Raw genomic sequence first — 22,480 nt, 5'->3', positions numbered from 1 at the left:
TTAGTGCAATGCAACACAAAGAATAAGGCACGTGGGTCTGCTTTTCTTTTTCTGCCATTTTGGATGTTGCAGATCGTTTGCCTGTGTGCGTTTTGCTACCGTCCACCAGGACAGATCAGACAGATGAACAAATGTTTACAGAAATTAGGAAAGCTGGCAAACTGGGCAACATTATAATGATGGGTGATTTCAATTATCCCAATATGACTGGATAAATATACATCAGGGAGTGCTAGGGAGGTAAAATTCTTAGATGTAATAAGAATCAGTTGCTTCTTGGAGCAACTGATCCAAGAGCGGACAAGAGGGGGAGTTATTTTAGATCTAGTCCTTAGTGGAATGCAGGGTAAAGTACGAGAGGTAGTGGTGTTGGATTCACTGGGAAACAGTGATCATAACATGATCAAACTTGAGCTGATATTTGGAGTGAAGTCACTAAAGAAATCTACTGTAGCAGGATTTAATTTTTGAAAGAATGACTATGACCAAATGAGGAAAATGGTTAAAAAGAAGCTGAAAGGGTTGGCCACAAAGGTTAGGATTTAAATCAGGCGTGGACGATGTTTAAAAATACATGTGGAATCCCAGTTGTTGGGGGTGTAGTCTATGGGGTCCCTCAGGGTTCTCCATTGTCACCAATCTTGTTCAATATTTTTATCAGTACACTGGGAGTTTATTAGAATCATCTAAATATTTTTTATTTCCTATGCTGATGATATTTTTATTCTAGTTCCATTATATTCTAATACCCAGGGCTGTGCCAACACGGTAAGCGAGGTAAGCATGGCAGGGGGGGCTTCCCTCTGGGGGCGCCGCTGCACCATGCTCACCTCGCTCGCCCTCCCCCCAACATCCCTTTTCTTTTTTTTCCTTTTAAATGTCCCTCGTAGCGGTTCCGGCAGCACAGCGTCAGTGAAGGAGGCGGCGCTCCCGACGTCGCTAGCCTTCCCTTCGCTGTGTTCCGCCTTTTCTGTCATCAAGGACATGACGTCAGAAGAAGGCGGCACAACAGCGAAGGAAGGCTAGCGACGTCGGGAGCGCAGCCTCCTTCACTGACGCTGCCGGAACCGCTACGGAGGTAAATTTAAAAAGAAAAAAAAAGAAAAGGGATGTTGGGGCGAGAGAAGAGGGCGGGCAGTTGAATTGAACAATGGGAGCGGGGGGGCAGGGGAGAGACGACAGCATGGATGCGAGGGGGGGGGCGGTCATGGAAGGGAGGAGGGAAATTGCTGGAAAAGGATGAATGGAGGGGGCAGGGGACAGAGGAGCATGGATGGGCATGGATTGGGAGGGCAGGGCTCAGGGAGAGAGAGGGGAATTGCCTGGAAAGGGATGAATGGAGGGGGCAGGGGACAGAGGAACATGGTATGGGCATGGATTGGGAGGGCAGGGCTCAGGGAGAGAGGGGAATGCTGGAAAAGGATGAATGGAGGGGGCAGGGGGACAGAGGAGCATGGATGGGCATGGATGGGAGGCATGGGCCTCAGTGAGAGAGAAGAAATTGCTGGACATAGAGGGGAGGGAAGAAAGATGAAGGAGATGAAATGAGGGAAAAGGAAGAGAGGAGAGAAAAACTGCACATGGATGACGAAATAGGCAGAAGCTGAGGACCAGAAATGAAGAAGAAAGGAGGCAAGGAAGAAATAAATGGAAAGGAAGCCCTGGAAATGGAGTTAAGAGGACAGATAGCAGCAGAATCAGATACTGGGCCAGCTATGATCAGAAAAAGAAAGTCACCAGACAACAAAGGTAGAAAAAAATCATTTTATTTTCATTTTAGTGTTTGGAATATGTCCACTTTGAGAATTTACATCTGCTACCTTATTTTGCAATGTATAGCAATCTGTTTCTAAGAATATTGCTGACAATTCAGTGTGGCAAGTGGTGAGTGATCATTTTCATGGGGGGGGGGGGGGGGGGGGCAGCCGCCGCCAACTGATAGTCTGCGGGGGGGGCGCCAACTGATAGTCTGCAGGGGGGCGCCAGAGACCCTAGGCACGGCCCTGCTAATACCGAGATCTCTAATGCTTTGATATGGGAATATATAGAGAAAGTGCAAACCTGGGCATATAGTAATTACTAAAACTTAATGATGAAAAACTAGTTTTACTGGTTTTTTTAGTAATTCTCTGTCAGAAGGTCCTAGACAGTTAAGGCTAAAAACGGTGTGAACAAATTGATTATGTAACATCAGCTAAACTGCTAGAGGTCATCTTAGATTCACAATTAACAATGGAGAATCAGATTTATAACCTTAGTAAAAACTATTTTTTTGTTACATTTGTACCCCGCGCTTTCCCACTCATGGCAGGCTCAATGCGGCTTACATGGGGCAATGGAGGGTTAAGTGGACTTGCCAGAGTCACAAGGGCTGCCTGTGCCTGAAGTGGGAATCGAACTCAGTTCCTCAGTTCCCCAGGCCAAGTCCACCACCCTAACCACTAGGCCACTTATTTTTCATGTTTTGTCAACTAAGACCCATTAGATCCTTCTTTTACCAGAGTACTTTCAACTTTTAGTTCAGGCAGTGTTGATGTCTCAGGGTGATTATTGTACATTTTGTATGTGGGTATTGCTCACAAGATTAAAAGAATTCAACCTATAGCAGCTAGGATGATCCTTGGTTGCAGGAACTTTGGCCATGTGCCCCCATATTGAGGGATTTGCATAGGCTTCCAATGATGCTCGCATTGAATTTAAGGTAGCATGTTGGGTCTTTAAAATAATCAATGGCTGTTGTCCTAAGATCTTATTCAGTTGATTACTTTTTCTATTATTTGTTCTGCTTCTTGTTCTAGATTCCTTATCCAGATTGGGTAGTCCATCTGTATCTCAGGGTCACTATAAAAGTATTCATGAAAGTTCATTTATTTACCAGTCTAGTAGGATATGGAATTCTATTTCAGTCCAAGTACGGGACCACTCTCTTAATTACATGTCATTAGAAGAGTGTTGAAAACTAATTTGTTTAATAAGTACATGGACACTTAGTAGTATTGCTTGGTACTGAATTAGGTGTTTTGATTTTTTTTTAGTAAACCCACTTTGATTCCAGATGATTTAGGCCAGAATATTAAAAAAAACAAACAACCAGGAATAGAATAGAATGTATTCCACATATTAACAAAGGTGGAATGAACAGCAGATGATAGCCAGCAAGGTTAAAAGGTAAAGTGCAAGGGGCTATTAGAGCCAAAAGAGAATCCTTCAAAGAATGGAAAAAGGATCCAAATGAAGAAAATAAGCAAGATAAGCAGTGTCAAGCTAGATGCAAAGCATTGACAAAGAAGGCTAAAAGAGAATATGAAGAACAACTTGACATGGACACAAAAACTTACAGTAACACCTTTTTTAGGTACATCAGAAACACAAAGCCTGTGAGGGAATCCGTGGGACCATTAGATCATGAAGGAGGAAACGTGGCACACAGGGAGGACAAGGTCATAGCAGGCAGATTTAATGAATTCGTTGCTTGGGTTTTTACGGAAGAAGATGTAAGAGGTCTACCTATACCAGAAATGGTTTTCAAGGGTGACAATGCAAAGGAACTGAAAGAAATCTCAGTGAACCTGGAAGATGTACTCAGCCAAACTGACATGTTAAAGAGTGATAAATCACCTGGACCAGATAGCATACACCCCAGGGTACTGAAAGAACTCAAATGTGAAATTGCTGATCTGTTGTTAGTGATCTATAACCTGTCGTTAAAATCATCCGCAGTACCTGAAGATTGGAGGGTGGCCCATATAATGCCGATTTTCAGAAAGGGTTCTAGGGGTGATCTAGGAAATTATGGACTGGTAAGCCTGATGTCTATGTCGGGCAAAATAGTGGAAACTATTATAAAGAATAAAATTACAGAACACGTAGACAAACATGGTTTAATGGGACAGAGTCAGGATGGGTTCAGCCAAGTGAAGTCTTGCCTCATCAATTTGCTTCATTTCTTTGAAGGTGTAAATAAACAAGTGGCTAAAGGTGAGCTGGTTGATGTAGTGTATCTAGATTTTCAGAAAGCTTTTGACAATGTTCCTCATGACAGACTCCTGACAAAATTAAAAATTCATGGGATAGGAGGCAATGTCCCTCAGTGGATTAGGAATCGGTTATTGGACAGAAAATAGAGGGTAGGGTTAAATGGCCATTTTTCTCAATGGAGGAGGGTGAATACTGGACTGTCAAAGGGATCTGTACTGGGATTGGTGCTATTTAACATATTTATAAATGATCTGAAAAACAGAACGATGAGTGAGATGATTAAATCTACAGACGAGAGGATCACGTGGTGCTATGAGCTAAGCAGCAGTCGGTTGCTTGGGCTCCGGAACCCTCACCCGCAATTTGCATAAATTAATGATTGCAGTCGAAATATCTTTTCACAGCGAAACGTGTGAACCCCACATGGATAGATATCTTCGCAGCACACCCGCGATAAAGGCTCCGAAGACCGCTAAAAAAGAGAAAATCAAAGTCGCGGTCGGCGAAAACAAAATGGCGGACGGCGCACACGAGGCTCCGGTGGTGTTCTCGGAGGTGCAGCTAGAACAACTCACCTCCGCAATGACAAGAGCGTGGGAGCCGAAATGGGCAGCGCTTGACAGAAAACTGGAAGGGATCCAAACCGCGGTGGCAGGTCTGCAAACCCGCGTGAGCGACGCCGAAGTGCGAATAGCGGCGATGGAGGATGAGGCGCGTGCATACGGGCCGGATATAACCAGTTTACAGCAGCAGATGGAAACACATGCCTCCAAGTTGGAAGATCTGGAGAATCGCTCCCGCAGAAACAATATACGTCTGGTGGGACTCCCTGAATCGCTCCCGGAACGTAATCTGGAGGTATGGCTGGAGACGTGGCTATCGAAAGAACTGGCCCTAACAGATTCTATGGGGCCAGTGGTGGTGGAGCGGGCCCACCGAGTGGGGAGAAAGATGGAGACGCAGGGAAGACCCCGAGTGGTGGTAGCAAAGCTGTTAAACTACAGACACAAACAAGAAATCTTACAGGGCTTTCGCATGAAGAGAGAGACTTTCAAGTATAACGGGAGGAACGTTTTAATATTCCAAGATTTCTCAACTGAGGTGCAAGCAAAGCGTAAGCAGTTCCACCCACTGTGCACTGCGTTAATTAACAAAAAAATCCGTTTTGCCCTACAATATCCAGCACAATTAAAGGTGCAGCTACAGGACCAATGGCATACATTTCCGACAGTGGAGGCCGCACGGAAATTCCTCCGGGACAAAGATATCACGGGAACAGGACAAGAACACGATAACAGGCCTTAAAAAAGAGGGGGCACAAAGTTTGGACTGTACGTGAGTAGAGAGAAAAGCAATCTACATATAATTGAACATGGCGGGTGGGGGTCACTAGCCGAAAAGCGTGATTCAGTTCCATAGCTAGGTGAGGCCTAGAATATGGAAAGGGTGGTAGATAAAAGGAAGCATGGGAGGGTGGGTTTGGGTGGGGGGAAGGGCAGTTGGAATGGGAGGTTATTAAATATCACCAGATTAAACGTGCAAAGAAGATGGAGATATATGAAGTTAGTTGATGTAGGTACACACACAGGAGCTCAGGGGTTGGTCGCGGAGGCAGTTTTAGAAACATCATGCCAGCACGGATAATAACGTGGAACGTGGGGGGGATTAGCACCCCCACGAAACGTTACAAGATCTGCAAGCGCTGCGAAGGCATAAAGCAGATATAGCTTGTCTACAGGAAACGCGGCTGAATGGCCAGGAGCATACTAAATTGAAAAAGACCTGGGTGGGAGAATGTTATGCAGTAGATGCGCAGGGGCGGAGAGGGGGCCTGGCGGTCTTGATTAGGAAAGGGCTCTCGTGTAAAGTAGATGTGTTAGCTCAGGGCGGACAGGGGAGGTATCTTATTTTGAAAATCTGGATACAAGGAGTGGAGTTTATATTGGTAAATGTATATGGCCCTAATGGGTATGTACCCGGTTTCTATGCGGCCCTGGGAAGCGCCTGTTTGCAGTATAAAACGGCAAAATTGATGGTGGTTGGGGATTTCAATATGGCCTCAGACCCTGAGATGGATACCTCGAGCCCCACCTCTCCACATTATCAAGGACAAAGGCGTAAAGATTTCAGTGCCTTCCGGAGGATGTTGGGGTTGGTGGATGCCTGGAGGATCCTACACCCTGGGGATAGAGAATACACTCATAGATCACGGGCGCATGGCACATTAGCCCGTTTAGATTACATACTGTTGGAGTCCACCATGTTCCCCTGGGTGCAGGCCGCAGAGGTGGGTCCCGAGGAAGTCTCGGACCATGCGCTGGTGTGGCTGGATATGGCTGTCCCGGCGGATAGGGAAGGGGGTAAGGGATGGCGGTTCCCGGCATATTTGCAAGGAGATGTGCGATTTCAGACATATCTGCAAGAGAAATGGGACACATATTTTACTAATAATGGGGTTCATACAGAAACACAACCGGTACTGTTTTGGAATGCTTCCAAGGCAGTGATACGGGGAGATATTATCGCGTACTGTAGTGCCCGGCGCAAGCGACAACAAGCTAGTATTTTACATTTAGAGAAACAATTTCAGAGGGCTAGACGCACACACATGCGCAAGCTCACTCCTGAGTCATTAGAAAGATTGAGGGCGGTTCAGGTGGCGTTGAACACCCTTCTGCATGAACGAGAGACACGATCTGCTATATACTATAAATATAAGTTAAGTAGATTTGGGAATAAAGCAGGTCCCTTGTTAGTAAGAGTGATTAAGACCTGGGGGGGATCTAGGGCCATTGTAGCGGTAAAAAATCAGGCGGGGTCATTGGTTAATTCTAGGGAAGAGATTGCACAGATATTTGATGAGCACTATGCCAAACTATATGCAGCCGGGCCAACAAGCGAAGTACAAATAATAGAGCAATATTTGAGGAAAGCTGGCTTGGATAGGTTGACCGAAGAAGAGCAAGAGGGATTAAATGCTCCTTTGACCTTAGAGGAATTGAAAAGAACGATTAAGGGGTTAAAGCTTAGATCGGCCCTGGGCCCAGATGGTTATACGGGGGAATATTATAAAATGCTGGCGCCGGAAGCGTTGGTTTCCTTGTTGGAATATTATGAGGGTGTAATAGATGCGGGCCAGTTCCCTCCATATGCAAATCAGGCTTTGATTACATTAATTCCCAAGCCGGGTAGGTCACCAGACACAGCAGATGCATACAGACCGATATCATTACTTAACGTAGATATTAAAATCTTAGCCAAAGCGATGGCCGAAAGACTAGCTGACTGCCTACCTCGCTTGATAGGTACTGAACAAGTAGGGTTTGTGAGAGGTCGACAATCTACCCAAAATGTTCGCAGATTACTTATGGCAATGGCAGTGTGCATAGAGAAAGCTGAGCCGGCTTGGATACTAAGCCTAGACGCGGAAAAAGCGTTTGATCGGGTACAATGGGGTTACCTGTTTCAGGCGCTTGAACATATGGGTATTACTAGCAAATTTCTAGAAATAATTAAGGTTCTTTACTGTCACCCCACGGCGCGAGTGCTGGTAAATGGCATGAAAGGTAGTGAATTTGAAATAGAGCGGGGCACGAGGCAAGGTTGCCCCCTCTCTCCCCTGCTGTTCATCCTGGCATTGGAGCCTCTGCTGCGCACGCTGCTGAAAGCAGAACAAACAGTTTGAAGGGGTTCGGGTGGGGGAGGCAGTCAATAAAAGTGCTGGCATATGCGGACGATTTGTTGCTAACGTTTGACCAACCCACAAAGAATCTACAAGGTCCTATTAGAACATATTAGGCAGTATGGTCATATATCAGGATTTAAGTTAATTTATCAAAATCAGTGGTACTGCAGATAGGGCATGCGGGGAGGGGGGGGGGAGGAAGGGAGGGCAGATACTTTCCAGATAGCTCAAGGTAATTCAAATATTTGGGAGTCCTGGTTTCCGCAGAGAGGAGGGAACTCTATGATCTTAATATACAAAAGACTGCTAACGGATACAAGAAATAGTCTACAAGCGTGGACAACATTGCCTCTCTCTTTGTTGGGCAGAATAGCCTTATACAACATGATAATTGCCCCGAGGTGGCTATGTCCTACAAACAATGCCGTTATACTGAAATAAGAAAGACGAGAAGAACGGACAGAATGATCCAGCAGTACTTGTGGCGGGGCCAAAAAAGCTCGATTGCCGATGAAGGTACTATGCGTACCAGTGGAATATGGAGGATTAGGACTATTGAGTTGTGCGGTACTTTAATGTGGCCTGTGGATGAGACATATAAACGATTGGTTCCGAGGGACTAAGCGACTTCTCAGATACTTCTGTGGAACTGAGTTTACTTTGGGGACCCATTTTAGCAATTATCTGCACTCGACTGGGGCACCCGTACCGCAGGTCTTACAACAAGCCCTGATTATGAGAACAGCGGCAGCAACCTGGAAATGGGTTAGTAGGATGCATCATTTTCAACAAAGGTCTCGCCATACTTACCCATTTGTGACAATCTGGCCTTTGTACCAGGCAGTATGTATGGGACATTTAGGAATGGAAAAAACGGGGATTGGAGTACCTGCTGCAGGTGCTAACCCGGAAGGGCACTGAAATCGTTGAGGCCCTGAAAACAGAATACGGCCTCTGAGGGAGAGCGATTTCATTATGAGCATGTTAAAACATTATGTGACATCTCTGCCCTGGAGCACCTAGCGGAGGATGTTCAGGAGGAACTTGCGTGGCTTTCTCCCTAGAGGCCCAACATAAAGTGCCACTCTCTCATCACCACAGGCACATAAAGGACACTATGCCAGAACCGGATTATAAAACTTTATCCCTACAGTGGACAGCAGACCTGGGGACAGACATTGCACCAGCGTTGGGTGCGGTCTCACGTACTATCAATCAGAAGGGTGACATATCAGTCTACACACTGGGAATTACAGTACAAATTTGTTTTTTGGCTGCATATTCCCCCTAGAAGAGCGTTTACATGGGTCTGTCGTCCTGGGGGAATGCCCGAAGTGTGGAACAGAGGGCGCCAATTTGGGACACATGTTTGGACGTGCAAAAGGCATAGAAGGATTCTGGAAGGCCACTATAACTATGTTAATAAAATGTGGCACCAGCGTTGGAGTTATGATCCAAGCTCTACTGTTTGGCCAACCCCAGCTGCGGCAGCCACTGGCGAGGGGCTTTACAGCATTCGTAGCAAGAACTGTGATAGTTGGCAAACAGATTATCCTAACGGAGTGGTTGGCTACTAAAGCGCCCACTCTCCAACAATGGCGGGTTTGAAAATGTTGTTACTGATGCGGATAGAGAGGGTGGAGATTGTTGACTTTGAATCACGGGCAGGGGAAAATTTCAGCAATTGTGGGCACCTTTCTGGAATACATTAACTCCATCAGCACGAAGTTATTGTTGAATGTATGAATAAGTGATATTAATATAAGGGAGGGGGAAGGGGGGTGGAGTAGGGGGGAAGGGGAGAAATGGAAAAACTCCATTTCTGTAACAAAAATAGTTCTGTTACTGTGTATTTTGGTTTGAATAAATATGATTTAAACATAAATCCTACAGACGAGACAAAACTATTCAAACTTGTCAAAACACATGCGGATTGTGAAAAATTGCAGGAATACCTTAGGAAACTGGAAGACTGGGCATTCAAATGGCAGATGAAAGTTAATGTGGAGAAATGCAAAGTGATGCACATTAGGAAGAATAATCCAAATCATAGCTACCTGATGCTAGGGTCACCTTTGGAGTCGACACTCAAGAAAGAGATCTAGGTGTCATTGTAGACAATACATTGAAATCTTATGCTCAGTGTGTGGTGGTGGCCAAAAAAAGCAAACAAGATGCTAGGAATTTTAGAAAGGGGTGCAAAATAAGACAAGAATATTATAATGCTCTGTTTTGCTCCATGGTGCGATGTCACCTTGAGTATTGCGTTCAATTCTGGTCGTTGTATCTCAGAAAAGATATGCAGAATTAGAAAGCTTCAAAGAAGAGTGTCCAAATGATAAAAGGGGTGTAACTACTCCCATATGAGGAAAGGCTAAAGAGTTAGGGTTCTTCAGCTTGCAAAAGAGACACAGCTGAGGGAATTTAATTTAGGTCTATAAAATCCTGAGGGCTGTAGAACGGGTAGAAGTGAACTCGATTTTCACTCCTTTCCAAAAGTACAAGACCAGAGGACACGTCAATGAAATTACTTGGATATATTTTTAAAACAAATATATTTTCACTCAAAGAATAGTTAAGTTCTGGAACTGCTGCTGGAGGATATGGTAATGGTGGTAGCATATCTGAGTTTTTAAAAAGTTGGACTAGTTTCTGGAGGAAAAGTCCATAGTCTGTTATTGAGATGTACGGGGAGAAAACACTGGTTGCCATGGGATTGGTAGCATGGAATGTTGCTACAAACTGTTTTTTGCCAAGTACTTGGACCTGGATTGGGCCACTGTTGGGAGCAGGATACTGGGCTAGATGGACCATTGGTCCTGACCCAGTATGGCTATTCTTATGTTCTTAGTCATTGCCTTATTCATAATTTTGTTATCCATTCCTTTCGTAATAATTCCTAACATCCTATTTTGCTTTGCATTTGCCCATATAAAATTCATCTTCCATTTGGATACCTAATCTTCCAGTTTCTTAAGGTCTTCCCGCAATTTTCAGAGTCCGCATATGTTTGACAACTTGAATAGTTTGTGTCATCTGCAAAGTTAATCACTCATTGTTCAATTTCCAGATAGTTTATTTCCAGATATTTATAATATATCTCAGTCAGAGCCCTGTGGCACGCCACTACTGACCCTCCTCCATTGAGAAAATGGCCATTTAACCCTACCCTCTGTTTGTCCCCGGTATAGATGGTGTGGCCTATAAGCGATGGGCAACACATGATAGGCTTCAGTTTCTTCCTTTTTACAAGACTGATGATAACATATGGCTATTTGCCAACTTCGATCCTAGATCCTGGTGTGTTGGGTCCGAGATCTCTTGACTTATGTACAACTGCACATTACCAACGTGGTCCCATTTCTCATGGGTGTAAAAAGATAAGCTTTATGAGTTTTTTGGTTATGACTGGATAATTGTATGTCTGTTTCCCTCTTTATGTAAATCACTTTGCACAATAGTTCCCAATAAACTCATGCTGATTTAGTTCATATTTAATATTGATTGGGGAGCCAACTACCAGTCACTGATATAACTAGAGCAATAACACAGATCCCTACAATGATAATGGGTGGAGCGAGGAGTGGCAAGTGGTTAGAGCACCGGTCTTGTAATCCAGAGGTGGCCGTTCAAATCCCACTACTGTTCCTTGTGATCTTGGGCAAATCACTTAACCCTCCATTGCCTCAGGTATAAACTTAATTGTGAGCCCTCCTGGGACAGAGAAATTCCCGTGTAACCTGAATGTAACTCACCTTGAGCTACTACTGAAAAAGTGTGAGCAAAATCTAAATAAATACATAGTGCTTTTTACAAAGAATGTCAAGTTTGTACTCTAACTAGAACCATTTTTTTGTTTTTTTAAAGTACAAGCATACCATGGTGGATTCACTCTCTCTGCTGTGTGTATTAAATTGGGGCTGCTAAAAATAATCTCTCATGCATTCTGGTTTTGCCGATTCACCCAACAATTTTGGATAGCACTGTCACATATATTGGATGAATTTTACACAACTCTGTTATACTTGCTGCATTAGGACTACTATTTGGTAAAAATGCACATTGTGGCCCTTGGACAAGGGTAAGGCGAGTTTTATTATGCAAAGCTAGCATTAGTTACAGGAGAAATTTCTATCTACTGGCACCAGAGGAGTGCCTTCCATAGTCTTATGATAATGGAAGCTAGAGATGCCAGCCTCACTGAAAGAAGAAACATTTCTGGACCATATGGGAAGCATACATTCAGGATCTGTCACGTAAAGCAGGGAAGATGGTCCTTAATGAACTTCACTTATGACCACTGTTTTATTTTGGACTATATTATTCTATATGAATGGAAGAGAAATTGCAGGATGGGGGAAATGTTATATTAAAAGGGGGATTTTTTTGTTGGGGGGAGAGGGTTGGATTTTAGACATTTTTGCAGGAGGCCATAAGAGCACAAGCCTCTTGCTAAGCAGTCATGTTTTGGTTTGATATACTTATATGTAAGATTTTAGTTTGGTGGTTTTTATGTTAATTGATATTTTGGAACTGTATATATATATATATATTTTTTTTTTAATTACAATAAAATTTTATTAAAGTTTTGCAACTACTAAAGGGTTACAAACAGATGCACCTTCAGAAAAAACAGCCATAAATTCTCCCCCCCCCCCCCCTGGAAAAAACCCTCCCCTAACCCCATTCCAGCAAACAACCCTACCTCCCATCCCTCCACCCCTCTGTTCCCGCCTTCAAAAATCAAAGCTTACCAAACTAAGTCTCCAGGTGCCCAGTGACTCTTCAAGGCATCTAGATAACCCCACACCCCCAATCCAAGGACTCCAACACCTATTACACCGCCCTTCTGAGACCAACTTTTACAGGTGAGACCCATTCATCCATTGAATCAGTATGTCTTTGTATATGTTTTATCATGGAACTAACAGATGGAAACATTAAACTAGCTGAGAAGATGAGGTGCCACAAATGATACCAAGCATAGTATTAGGAGCTAGGCAGACCATACAGTTCTTGCAAATCAACAATATTTATCCTCGTTAGCACTTGCTCTAAGGACCAATGTCTCTCTCATGCCATAACCTCCAACTCACTACTTTTTGATGTATATTAAAATACTGAGTTTTGCCATAAGAACATACTCTGACTGTATCCATGTGTTTTCAGCAATTTTTTTCCAACTTACTAACTTTCAATGTGGAGTTTAAAACAGGGTGCTCACAGAACCCAGTAGGAGCAAACATAGAAGGGAGAAGATTGACGAGGAATAATACCACAAAGTGGCTGTTTCAATTGGATCCAACTTGGGTATCCATATAAAGCACTGGTAAAAGCCACTGGACTCCATGCCTTAGTTCAAAAGCTAAATGATATTCCTTAAAACTTGTAAACATTTATGCCCTCACACAGGGCCGGTCTTAGGGCGAGGGCGACCGAGGCGACCGCATAGGGCCTCGCGCTCAGGGGGCCCCGCCCTGACCGCCCAAGCTCCAGTCCCCCCGTCCTCTGAATTTTAAGTTACCTCGTTGTCGACGTCGGAGTGGCCGGCAGATAGTAGCAACAGCCTTGAAAAGCATGCGAGCTGCTGGGCGGCGCTTCGGGAGCCTTCCTTTCCCTTCCCTCGCTTAGCTCTGGTCCTGCCCTCGTTTTGAGGGCGGGACCAGATCTGAGCGAGGGAAAGGAAGGCCCCTGAAGCGCCGCCCAGCAGCTCGCACGCTTTTCACGGCTACTGCTACTACCTGCCGGCCGCTCCAACGTCGACGACGAGGTAACTTAAAATTCAGAGCAGAAGGTAAACCTTCAGAATCTCCCTGCAAGATTTTGACCCGTTCATTCCTAGTTCCTCAGCCTGCCCAGGGTTCTTCACCTGAGCTTTGCAAAGCATTTTTGTCACATTATTCCTAGCATGAATGATGCTATGGTCTGCAGCATTTCCTGCTAGTCCTCTTTTGTGTGCTGTGTAATAGTTCTCTATTTGTGCACCATCAATAGGGTTCTTTTGTAACTGGAAAAAACAAAGTGGGGCACAGTCGGTGCTGTGTTTTGAATAGAGGGGCCCTGATTGATAAGCAAGCTGCAGCCAAACCTGTTCCTGCTAATTGTCTTTCAAATGCCCTCATTAATCAAACTGAGGAGCAATACTGACGGGAAGCCTGTCACTGATTCCATGATTTTCTTCCACTCACCTCACAGCATGAGGCCTGGCTGCAAACCCAAGTTAGGGCGTTCAAAGTGCTTCTAAAGCCTGTTAGCTGCAGTGTACACCTGGATTTAGTGGGATGGGGACCGCTCAACTTGCAGCTCTGAGTTGTCCCTAGAGGCCAATTTAACAGTTTTTTAAAGATTCATAGCTTGAAGTCTGGAAATGAGTGCTCCACACAATAATATACATAAACAAATGTAAGTAGTTTTCCCCATTTTAGCATAAGTAGCCACCCACTAGTGGAGCTGTAGTGAATAGCATATTTTACTATTCGGTCGAATATGTATAATGAAAAATATTATTTGGCCAAATACAAATACTAAATTTGAATAATGGGCATTGAGCTTTAACATAACAAATAAAAGAAACTGTGTGAAATCAGAGATCAAGTGTTTATTTCAGTAGGATTTAGCACAGTAGAGCCCCCAGATTATTTGTATTTGAATTTAAATCACTGTTTGGTTGAATACGGATAATGTATTTGGGGCACTAATCAAGGCCAAATTGAATTGAATACAAATATTCGGTCCAGCACTACCCACTAGTGTATTAACAAATGTGGTGAAAAGAGCTAGGGGTGGGGGCGGGGCTAGGATGGGGCCCCATCAAATTGGTCTGCATAGGGCCCCGCACTTGCTAAGACCGGCCCTGCCCTCACACTCCTGCAGCAGCTTAGATTACTGAATTCTATTGATGTTCAATCTTTCTGTAGAAGATACCAAGACAATAACTTTCCTAGATATGCCTTATACAATTTGGGGGGGGGGGGGGGGGGGTCACCACCATTTTAATGGACTCCAGGCATTCCCACCAGTAACAGATAAAGATGACACCAAACCCTTATCATTTTGCCTATTGAATTATATCTTCAATTTAATTCAAAACTGCAAATAATGGGATTCTGATCTTATATAAAACATCTATAAAAACATCAAATTAAATCTATATTATGCAAAGATTTCTCTCATATAGGCACTAAATAGTGGAATGATTTAGTAGTTGAAATTAAACAAATTTCTAATTATCTAATATTCCTAAAATTTCTGAAAAACTTTCTCTTTGAAAAGTCCCTGAAATAAGTATGTTATCCATCAAATTCTAGTATTTCTGCAAAAGCCTATGAACTTCTAGCTACGTTGCTGTAACAGATCAATCTTTACATCAATAATTGTATCTGCTTTTACTCAACTGTTGTAAGCCACATAGAACTGAATAATTGATATTCAGATTACGTGGGATATAAGAACCAAAATAAATAAATAAATATCCAAGGGAAGAGAATTCTAATAGATTGCAAGCTGGTACTGAAACGTGGAAGTGCATATTTTTAAAAACTTTATGCCTTTTGCAGATAGATAATGTAAAATCAAGTAGTTATGATTACGTTGAGATCTTCTAAGTGAAGGAACCAATACAAACCGGTTCATCCACAAAAGGGCAAACTTCTCCTATGTTGTTTGTGAGCAGTACCCTGAACAGAATCGGTCCCAAGACTGAACTCTGAGGCACTAAACTAGTCACCTTTATTTCTTTCTTCTGAAAGAATGCCATTCACCATTACCCTCTGTCATTGTCAGTCAACCAATTTCTAATCCACTGCACTACCTTGATACCCACCTCCAGGCTACTCAGTTTAATCACGAATCTTCTATAAAAAAACAAACAAACGAAAAAACAGTACCAAAGGCTTTGTCAAAATCCAAGTAGACCACATCCAGTACCTGACCTCAATTTAGTCCTCTAGTTAAAGAGATCAATCAGTCTGGCATGATGATTATCTCTAGTAAAACTGTGTTGCCTCAGATCTTGAAGTCCACCAGACTATAAATAATTCGTTATCCTTTCCTTCAGCAGTATTTCCATTAATTTTTCCACCACCAAGGTAAGGCATTTTGAGATCAGGGACCATAGCTGGATTTAGATTACTTGCATTTTCCATATCGGAGCTTAGGGCAATTTACAGTCTGGAGAACAAGTGACCTCCATGTCTGTGGATTTACAACGTACATTGTTCTTGATGCAATTGAGGGTGAAGTGACTTACTAAAGTCACAAAGAGTGTCAGAGAGAAGCAGAATTTGGGCCCTGTCTTCCCAGGTTCTCAACTCGCTGCTCTGACAACTAGGCTATGCTTCCAGAGCTGACCTTCTCCACTAAAGTGGTAAAAGAAGAGGTATTTGCACGAAACACAGGCAGACCATTTCCACCTGCCTCAAAACAGGTCTTTGGGTGGCTATTGTATAAAAGGAACGCAGATGCACATACTGCCTTTATTAAAAAGGCATAGTGTACATTTTGTCTTCACAGCCTGGGTGCCCAAAATTATCCCCTACATATGGTGATTAATGTGCACTACCATTCCGTCTCTTCATGTTGTATTGGAGGATTCATTTAGAACAATGCAATTTAAAAATCTGCTTCAGGAACCAAAATTAAAATGAATTTAAAAAATGGTTCATTACATTTACCTATGTACAAAATTGCAAGTGCCATCTATGGGATCAATGATCCAGGTAGGGCTTTCTGTCAAGATGCATTTTGATCCAGCAGATGTAGACTCTTCTCCAATAAACCTACAATTAGTGTGAAATAAAGTAAAGTGTTAAAGTTAACCAACTCCCTCAAATACGTGTTACCCACCACCATCCTGGCTCACTCTATAGTTCAAGGTGTAACATCATGCACACATCATGCGCTGCAGGATGGGGATCTATGGTCAGATCCCAGATCCATTGGAGCTGGATGAGCTTGGGTATACCATATGAATAGTATACTCAGGGAGCAATGCCAGAGGCCTCACCTCGAAAGGCACTCCTCCAGCTCCCAGACTGCTATGGTCTATAAATCCTGAGTTGAGAGGAAAAAGCCAGTGAGGCACTGGCTGAGAGTACCAAAGCTTAAGGGTGCTGAAAACCCACCTCACTGGTTATGCCCTTTGCATACTGAGCTAGTGTTTTCCGCTCTCACTGCTCTGCCTCTCTTTGTCCAGCTCTGCTAGAGCTGTAGAAATGCCAGTTCTTACATTTTAAATTCTCCAGTGGGGCCTGAAGAGCCATATAAGAGAAGCAGAGAGCACTAGTTTCCACTGATGCAAAAAGCACCAAATTCTTTGGAGAAGGTAAGGGGGAGAAGCTAGATGAGGAGGGGGAGGGAAACTGAAGGTGATGCTAGGGCTGGGAGAGTGCAGAGAGGAGCGCACAGTGGTGAAAGCAAAAAATGATCTCACCACTATTTAAAGGGCTGATGCTAGTGAGTGGGGTGTTGCAAAGGAAAAGTTGTCCCAGGGAACCACAACTCCTTGAGCCGGCACCATGTTTACTCTTCCAAAAAGTACAAAGACTGTGATGTTACCAAATTTACATATTTAAAACACGAGAAAATACTTTGTTTTCACTCAATGCATATTAAGCTCTGGTTGGGATGTATGCCCCATCACTGAGACCTGGAGAAAGGAAGTGCTGTCCAATCTGTCATTTCTCATCTCTCCTGTCTACTCCCTCACTACACTTACCTCTGATGTATTGATCGTTCCTTTTTAGCTCTTTACTCTCTTTTTCTGTTCTGCCTGTTAACTCAAATTTAGCCCTCTTTTCTCATCTTTCTCCTCCTTTTTACTTTTCAGCTACCTATCAAATTTCCATCTTCTTCCCACTAGCTGTCCGATTCCCCATCTTCCTCATACCCGGATGATCGAAAGTCCCACACTGTTCCAAAAGAGCGTTCAACATTCCTCTCTCTCTCTCCATTGTCCACCAACTCTCTCTCCTCCCTTGTGCCCCTGGTCCAACATCTCTCCCTTCCTCCCCTCCACTATCATGCCCAATATTTCTCCTCATTTCCCCATGCATCATTACTCCCTCCCCTCCACCCCTATGTCCAATGTTTCTCCCTCTCTCACCCCTCGCTCCTCTCCATACAGTATCTCTCCTTCCCTTCCATCCCATATCCAATAATTCTCCCTCTCTTGCCCCCCCCCCCCCCCCCATGAAGCATCTCACCTTCGTTCCTTCCCTCACCCCACAAATCTCAATCTCATTTCAACAGGTCCCTGGCAGAGATTCCCACATGCTAACTGCTGCTAACCCAGAAGCCTCCCCTCTGTTGTGTTCCGCCCAGACAGAGAAACAGGAAGTTGCGATGGACAGAGGAGGGCAAGGCCAGACAGAGGGGAGGCTTCTGGGTTAGTGGCAGGCAGCGTATAGGAATCACTGCTGCTGCCTGGGACCCATTGAAGATAGCAATGCAGGACAACGGAAGCCCAGCCTGTTCCCTCCACGGTGGCACGCAAGGTGCACCTGCTGCTGGTGTGGACCTGAGCCTAAACTGGGTGATCCCAAGTCCACCTGGGTCCACCAGTGGCTATGCCTCTGCCTCTGCCGTCTTGGTATTTTTCTGTCTTGGGACTGTTGCATTAAAACTACCTGGGAATTATAATTGGTCTGAATCAAAACTTTTTTTTCTTTGTTTTGTTAATTTACCTGCCATCAGGAGTTAGGGAAGAGGAGCTAAATTCAAGAAGAGATTAGGGTAGTGACAGACAGCCTAGTAAGCCTGGCCTTTCTTTTTCTTTTCTTGTCATTATTTGGAAACTTTTTGAACGAAGCTGTTCCTGACGATGGTTACCACAGATTTTGGATATTGATGGGAATGGACTAGAGCCTTACTGACTTAAGGACTAGGACTTTTCTGCCTTCCCACAGGGGCTTGCTTATTTATCAAACTTATATCCCGTATTATCCAATCAATCTAAGTGGGTTACAAGGAAAAAACACACCATATAAAAATCACATACAAATTAAAAACTTACTGTGTCAAATAATATAAGCTCACTCAGTTATCTGCCACATAAATTAATTAGCTCTTTAAAAGGGCTTCCTGAAACAAATGCTTTTAACTGTTTCTTAAACATGGACAAAGATGACAATTGGCGTAACTCTAGAGGAAGATCGTTCCACATAGGGGAGGGCAAATAAGTGAATGACCAGAAGTTGGGGAGGGGAAAGTTGGGACCTAGAGTTTGGGTAGCCCGTGTGACTGCTGAACTCATACGACAAGAGACATTATCAAGATTTCAGGCACACTAACTCACTAGTCAGTGGGAGTGCATCATGCAGCCATCTGACCCTGAAAGCATCTCAGGATAAATGGTGCCTCAAATAAAGGTTTTTAAAAAGTGGTAAAAAAAAAAAAGTTTGGACAAGTTACTAGAGAAAAAAAAGTCCATAAACAGGTTAAGGTAGACTTGCCAGATGTTTATGAACAGGATTGGCTGTTGTTGGAAAAAGGATACTGGCTTAATGGCCCTTTAACCTGACCCAATATGGTAAGTTATACGTATTTATGCACTGCCTAGACATGCCTTCTATGATGGGGAGGGTGACAGAACACTGAGACACAAGAAAAAGAGAGAGAACATAAGACTCCCTCTACTTCGTATAACATGGGGCTTAGGATACTCATTGTACCCTGGTCCAGACCACCATCAGCCAAGATTTCTGAGGAAGCACATGGGTGAAGATTTGTGTTCAAATCTTAAATATATGAGACCTATGGATTGCCTGTGTAAGTGCTCCACAACTTCTGTAACCTTGGTTTCTGCTCAGGTTCTTGGTTAAAATCTTTTTTACAATATTAGGCTAAAGCAAACAAGAGTGGAAAATTAAAATTGTCCATCCTGTAAGCTTCTTCAGATTTTCAGTCAAGAGAATTGTAGTCTGTCTTATTTGCATTCTGTGCCTTTTGTTGAGTAGTCTGTTTTGAAATGGCGAGCAGCCGAGACCTCTCGATGCAGTGTTTGAAAGAATACCCAGAGTTTCAGCTTTTCTGGTCCAAGGCTTCCCAAAATCTGTCCTGATAACTCCTCAATCATATTCTGGATGTCTGTTACTAAAAGGGAGATGGGCTGTAAGATTTTCAAATGCTGGAATTAGGTGCTAAAGGCAGAGGGACTGTTATCTCTGAGGTAGCACTGGACTTTCTACCCAAGGACCAAACGTTGACTCAGTTCTTCATGGTCAAAATACCCTGAAAGGTTTAGAACCTAGAAAGTGAAGACTATGCTTGAACTTGTAGCCAGGAAAGTGGTATGAAATCCCATAATGACATTTTCCATATCTTTCCCAGATCTATTTTGTCTCTTAAAATAAACCTTTTATATTCATTCTTGCTTCTTTCCTAGATTTACATTATTTTTATAAACTTAGATCTGAAATATTTAGGAAGCTAATAACTGCAAGTCTGGTTATAATAAAAACACCTTCTCTACATGTGGGATTTGCTTACCAAAGAAATTTATTATATATGAAATAACCCTGAAGGTTTATTTCAGGGCACACCAGGTCACCATCAGGCTTATTTTCAAAGCACTTTGGGAGGCTAAGTTCCATAGGTTTCTATGGAACTTTGGGAGGCTAAGTGCTTTGAAAATATGCCTCCATGGCATCCAGAAATGGCTAGGACAGCTTGGATTTCCTTGCCCCAAATGTCCTTCCTGGTTGCTACTTTGTCATCATACAGCCATTTTATTTTCCTGGTGCCTGCACCACATAGCTCTCAGCAAGTTTGGACCATGTGGTGCTTGTACTTTACTTGAGGGCCCATAGCTTGCAGAGGAAGGGGGAGAGGGGCTAATAGGTTTGTTGTTGGGTATCAAGAGGGTGACTGCTTACCTAAGGACAGACTTGACTATCTGGGATGAGAGAAAGGAGACTGCTACAACAGGTTGGGAAAATGAGAGAGTATACAAGGACAGGTGGAGAGGACAGCCATAGTGGATTAGAGGCCTGATTTTTTTTTTTGTTACATTTGTACCCTGCGCTTTCCCACTCATGGCAGGTTCAATGCGGCTTACATGGTGCAATGGAGAGTTAGGTGACTTGCCCAGAGTCACAAGGAGCTGCCTGTGCCTGAAGTGGGAATCTAACTCAGTTCCTCAGCTTTATTCCCCCCACCCAAACCCACAGACAAAGAATGGGAAAAAGCCTTAGTAAAACAGACACAGGAGAGGGAAACTTAACTTAGAAGCCAATACCTTAGAGCTCTCTGACCCACCCTGTCACAATATGTCCCCACCCCCTCCAATCTTGGTGAGGACGATATGACAACATTCTTAGTTGCTTGCTTTTAAGTTTTCAGGCTGATGCAAAGATCCAAAGAAATATTTGTTAAGGCCTGATTTTGGGTCTTCTATTCCACATTTCCAAAGGTTGAGAAGCAACAGGCTAGACAACAGGAGAGATGGGAAAAGCAGAGATACAGGTTCCTTGTGTAGATTTAAGGAAAACATTTTTTAAAGTTTTTATTTAAAATTTCAAAAACTTTTATATATCATCATGGGATATCAACCAATAACAGAAAAATTACTAACAATATCGGTTATAAAAGAAAAAATAAAACAATTTGTTTTGCCCACAATATAGGTAAAGAGATCCAAGATATAAGAAATTAAATAAAAAGAGAAAAAAAAATCAGGGAGAACAGACCTCAGAATTACCCTTCCAAACCAGCCCATGACAGTGAACGTATGGGTCTAAACAATTACATTTATATCCTCCTTAGCTCTGAAAATTTTCCAACTGTTTTGGGTAAAAAAAAACTGAAATTGATTACTTTTAAAAAGAAGCAAACCCAAATAAGGAAAACATCACACATAAGTGGCTCCCAGGGGTCTGAATTCTGGCCCCAAGGACCAGAAAGGTCTTCTGCCTCAACTGTGTCTCTCTTGCTAAAAACAGGAAAAACTCACTTTAGAACCCAGAAACAGTGTACACAAATGTCTGAAGGAAAGTTTTTAACCTGTATTGAGGTCTAGCTCAAACAAAGTCACTACTTTCGTAGTTCTGTGTAATAACTTCTAAGGACAATTGCAAAAATGAAGTAAGAATAAGATTCATGCCACCTTCCACTTGATTTTGACGATCTACCCCCCCCCCCCGAGATTTTCCTGAATTCAAAATATAATGGGATCTTGTTATGGGGGCAACAAGTCCAGGCATCTTTAGAACCTCCACCAAATACTTCCTGACCACAGACTTAGGGAAATTAAGCAGTCTCAAATTATGCTGCCTAATCTGGTTTTCCAGGTACTCCATCCATTGATGGGTATAGATCTTATCTTGAATAGAGGCTAAACCTAATCACTCCAAGTTCTGAACTTTAGATTTAAGTAAACCAACTTCTGAGGACTGGTGGTTAATGGCTTGCTCTTGGGTAAGGACAGCATCAGATAATATCTTTAAATCCTCTGAACATTCCTTAGTTATAATTAGCAAACAGGAATGAATGCTTTGAATAGCATTCCAAAGTGACTCAATTGTCAGCACAGCAGGTCTACTACAAGCCTGAATTTCACCCTTGGACAAAGCCTCACTTTCACCAAGTTACTCAGTCTCCTCCAAAAGGGACTTGATTGCAGCTTGTATCTGAAGATCTTCCCTTTGAAGAGGAGTTGGCAGTGCTACAGGTTGCCCCTCATTCTGGCCGTTGTTTGCCTCCAGTTCCTGGGGTTCCCTGGCAAGACACTGACCTGCGGCTGAACTACTTTCTGGTTGCGGGAGCACCACCCATTCTATGGGGCTCAACAAGGCCCCTTTAATACAGCCACCCAATACTCCA

At 43.3% G+C, this 22,480-nt stretch overlaps 1 protein-coding gene across 3 annotated transcripts in view; it reads right to left on the bottom strand.

The window, feature by feature from the left end:
• The window catches only part of IMPA2 (inositol monophosphatase 2), a 60,516-nt gene that overhangs the window by 15,782 nt on the left and 22,254 nt on the right, over positions 1-22,480 (bottom strand). For all 3 annotated transcript variants that reach the window (XM_030212293.1, XM_030212302.1, XM_030212311.1), the window contains one exon: positions 16,336-16,440. In XM_030212293.1, the coding sequence (XP_030068153.1) occupies positions 16,336-16,440 (105 nt within the window). The remainder of the gene's footprint in view (positions 1-16,335; positions 16,441-22,480) is intronic.

Source organism: Microcaecilia unicolor, chromosome 1 (assembly GCF_901765095.1).
Source record: "Microcaecilia unicolor chromosome 1, aMicUni1.1, whole genome shotgun sequence".
Taxonomy (NCBI): domain Eukaryota; kingdom Metazoa; phylum Chordata; class Amphibia; order Gymnophiona; family Siphonopidae; genus Microcaecilia; species Microcaecilia unicolor.
Note: the sequence above shows the minus strand (reverse complement) of the source record. Positions and strands in the feature narration are given on the sequence as shown.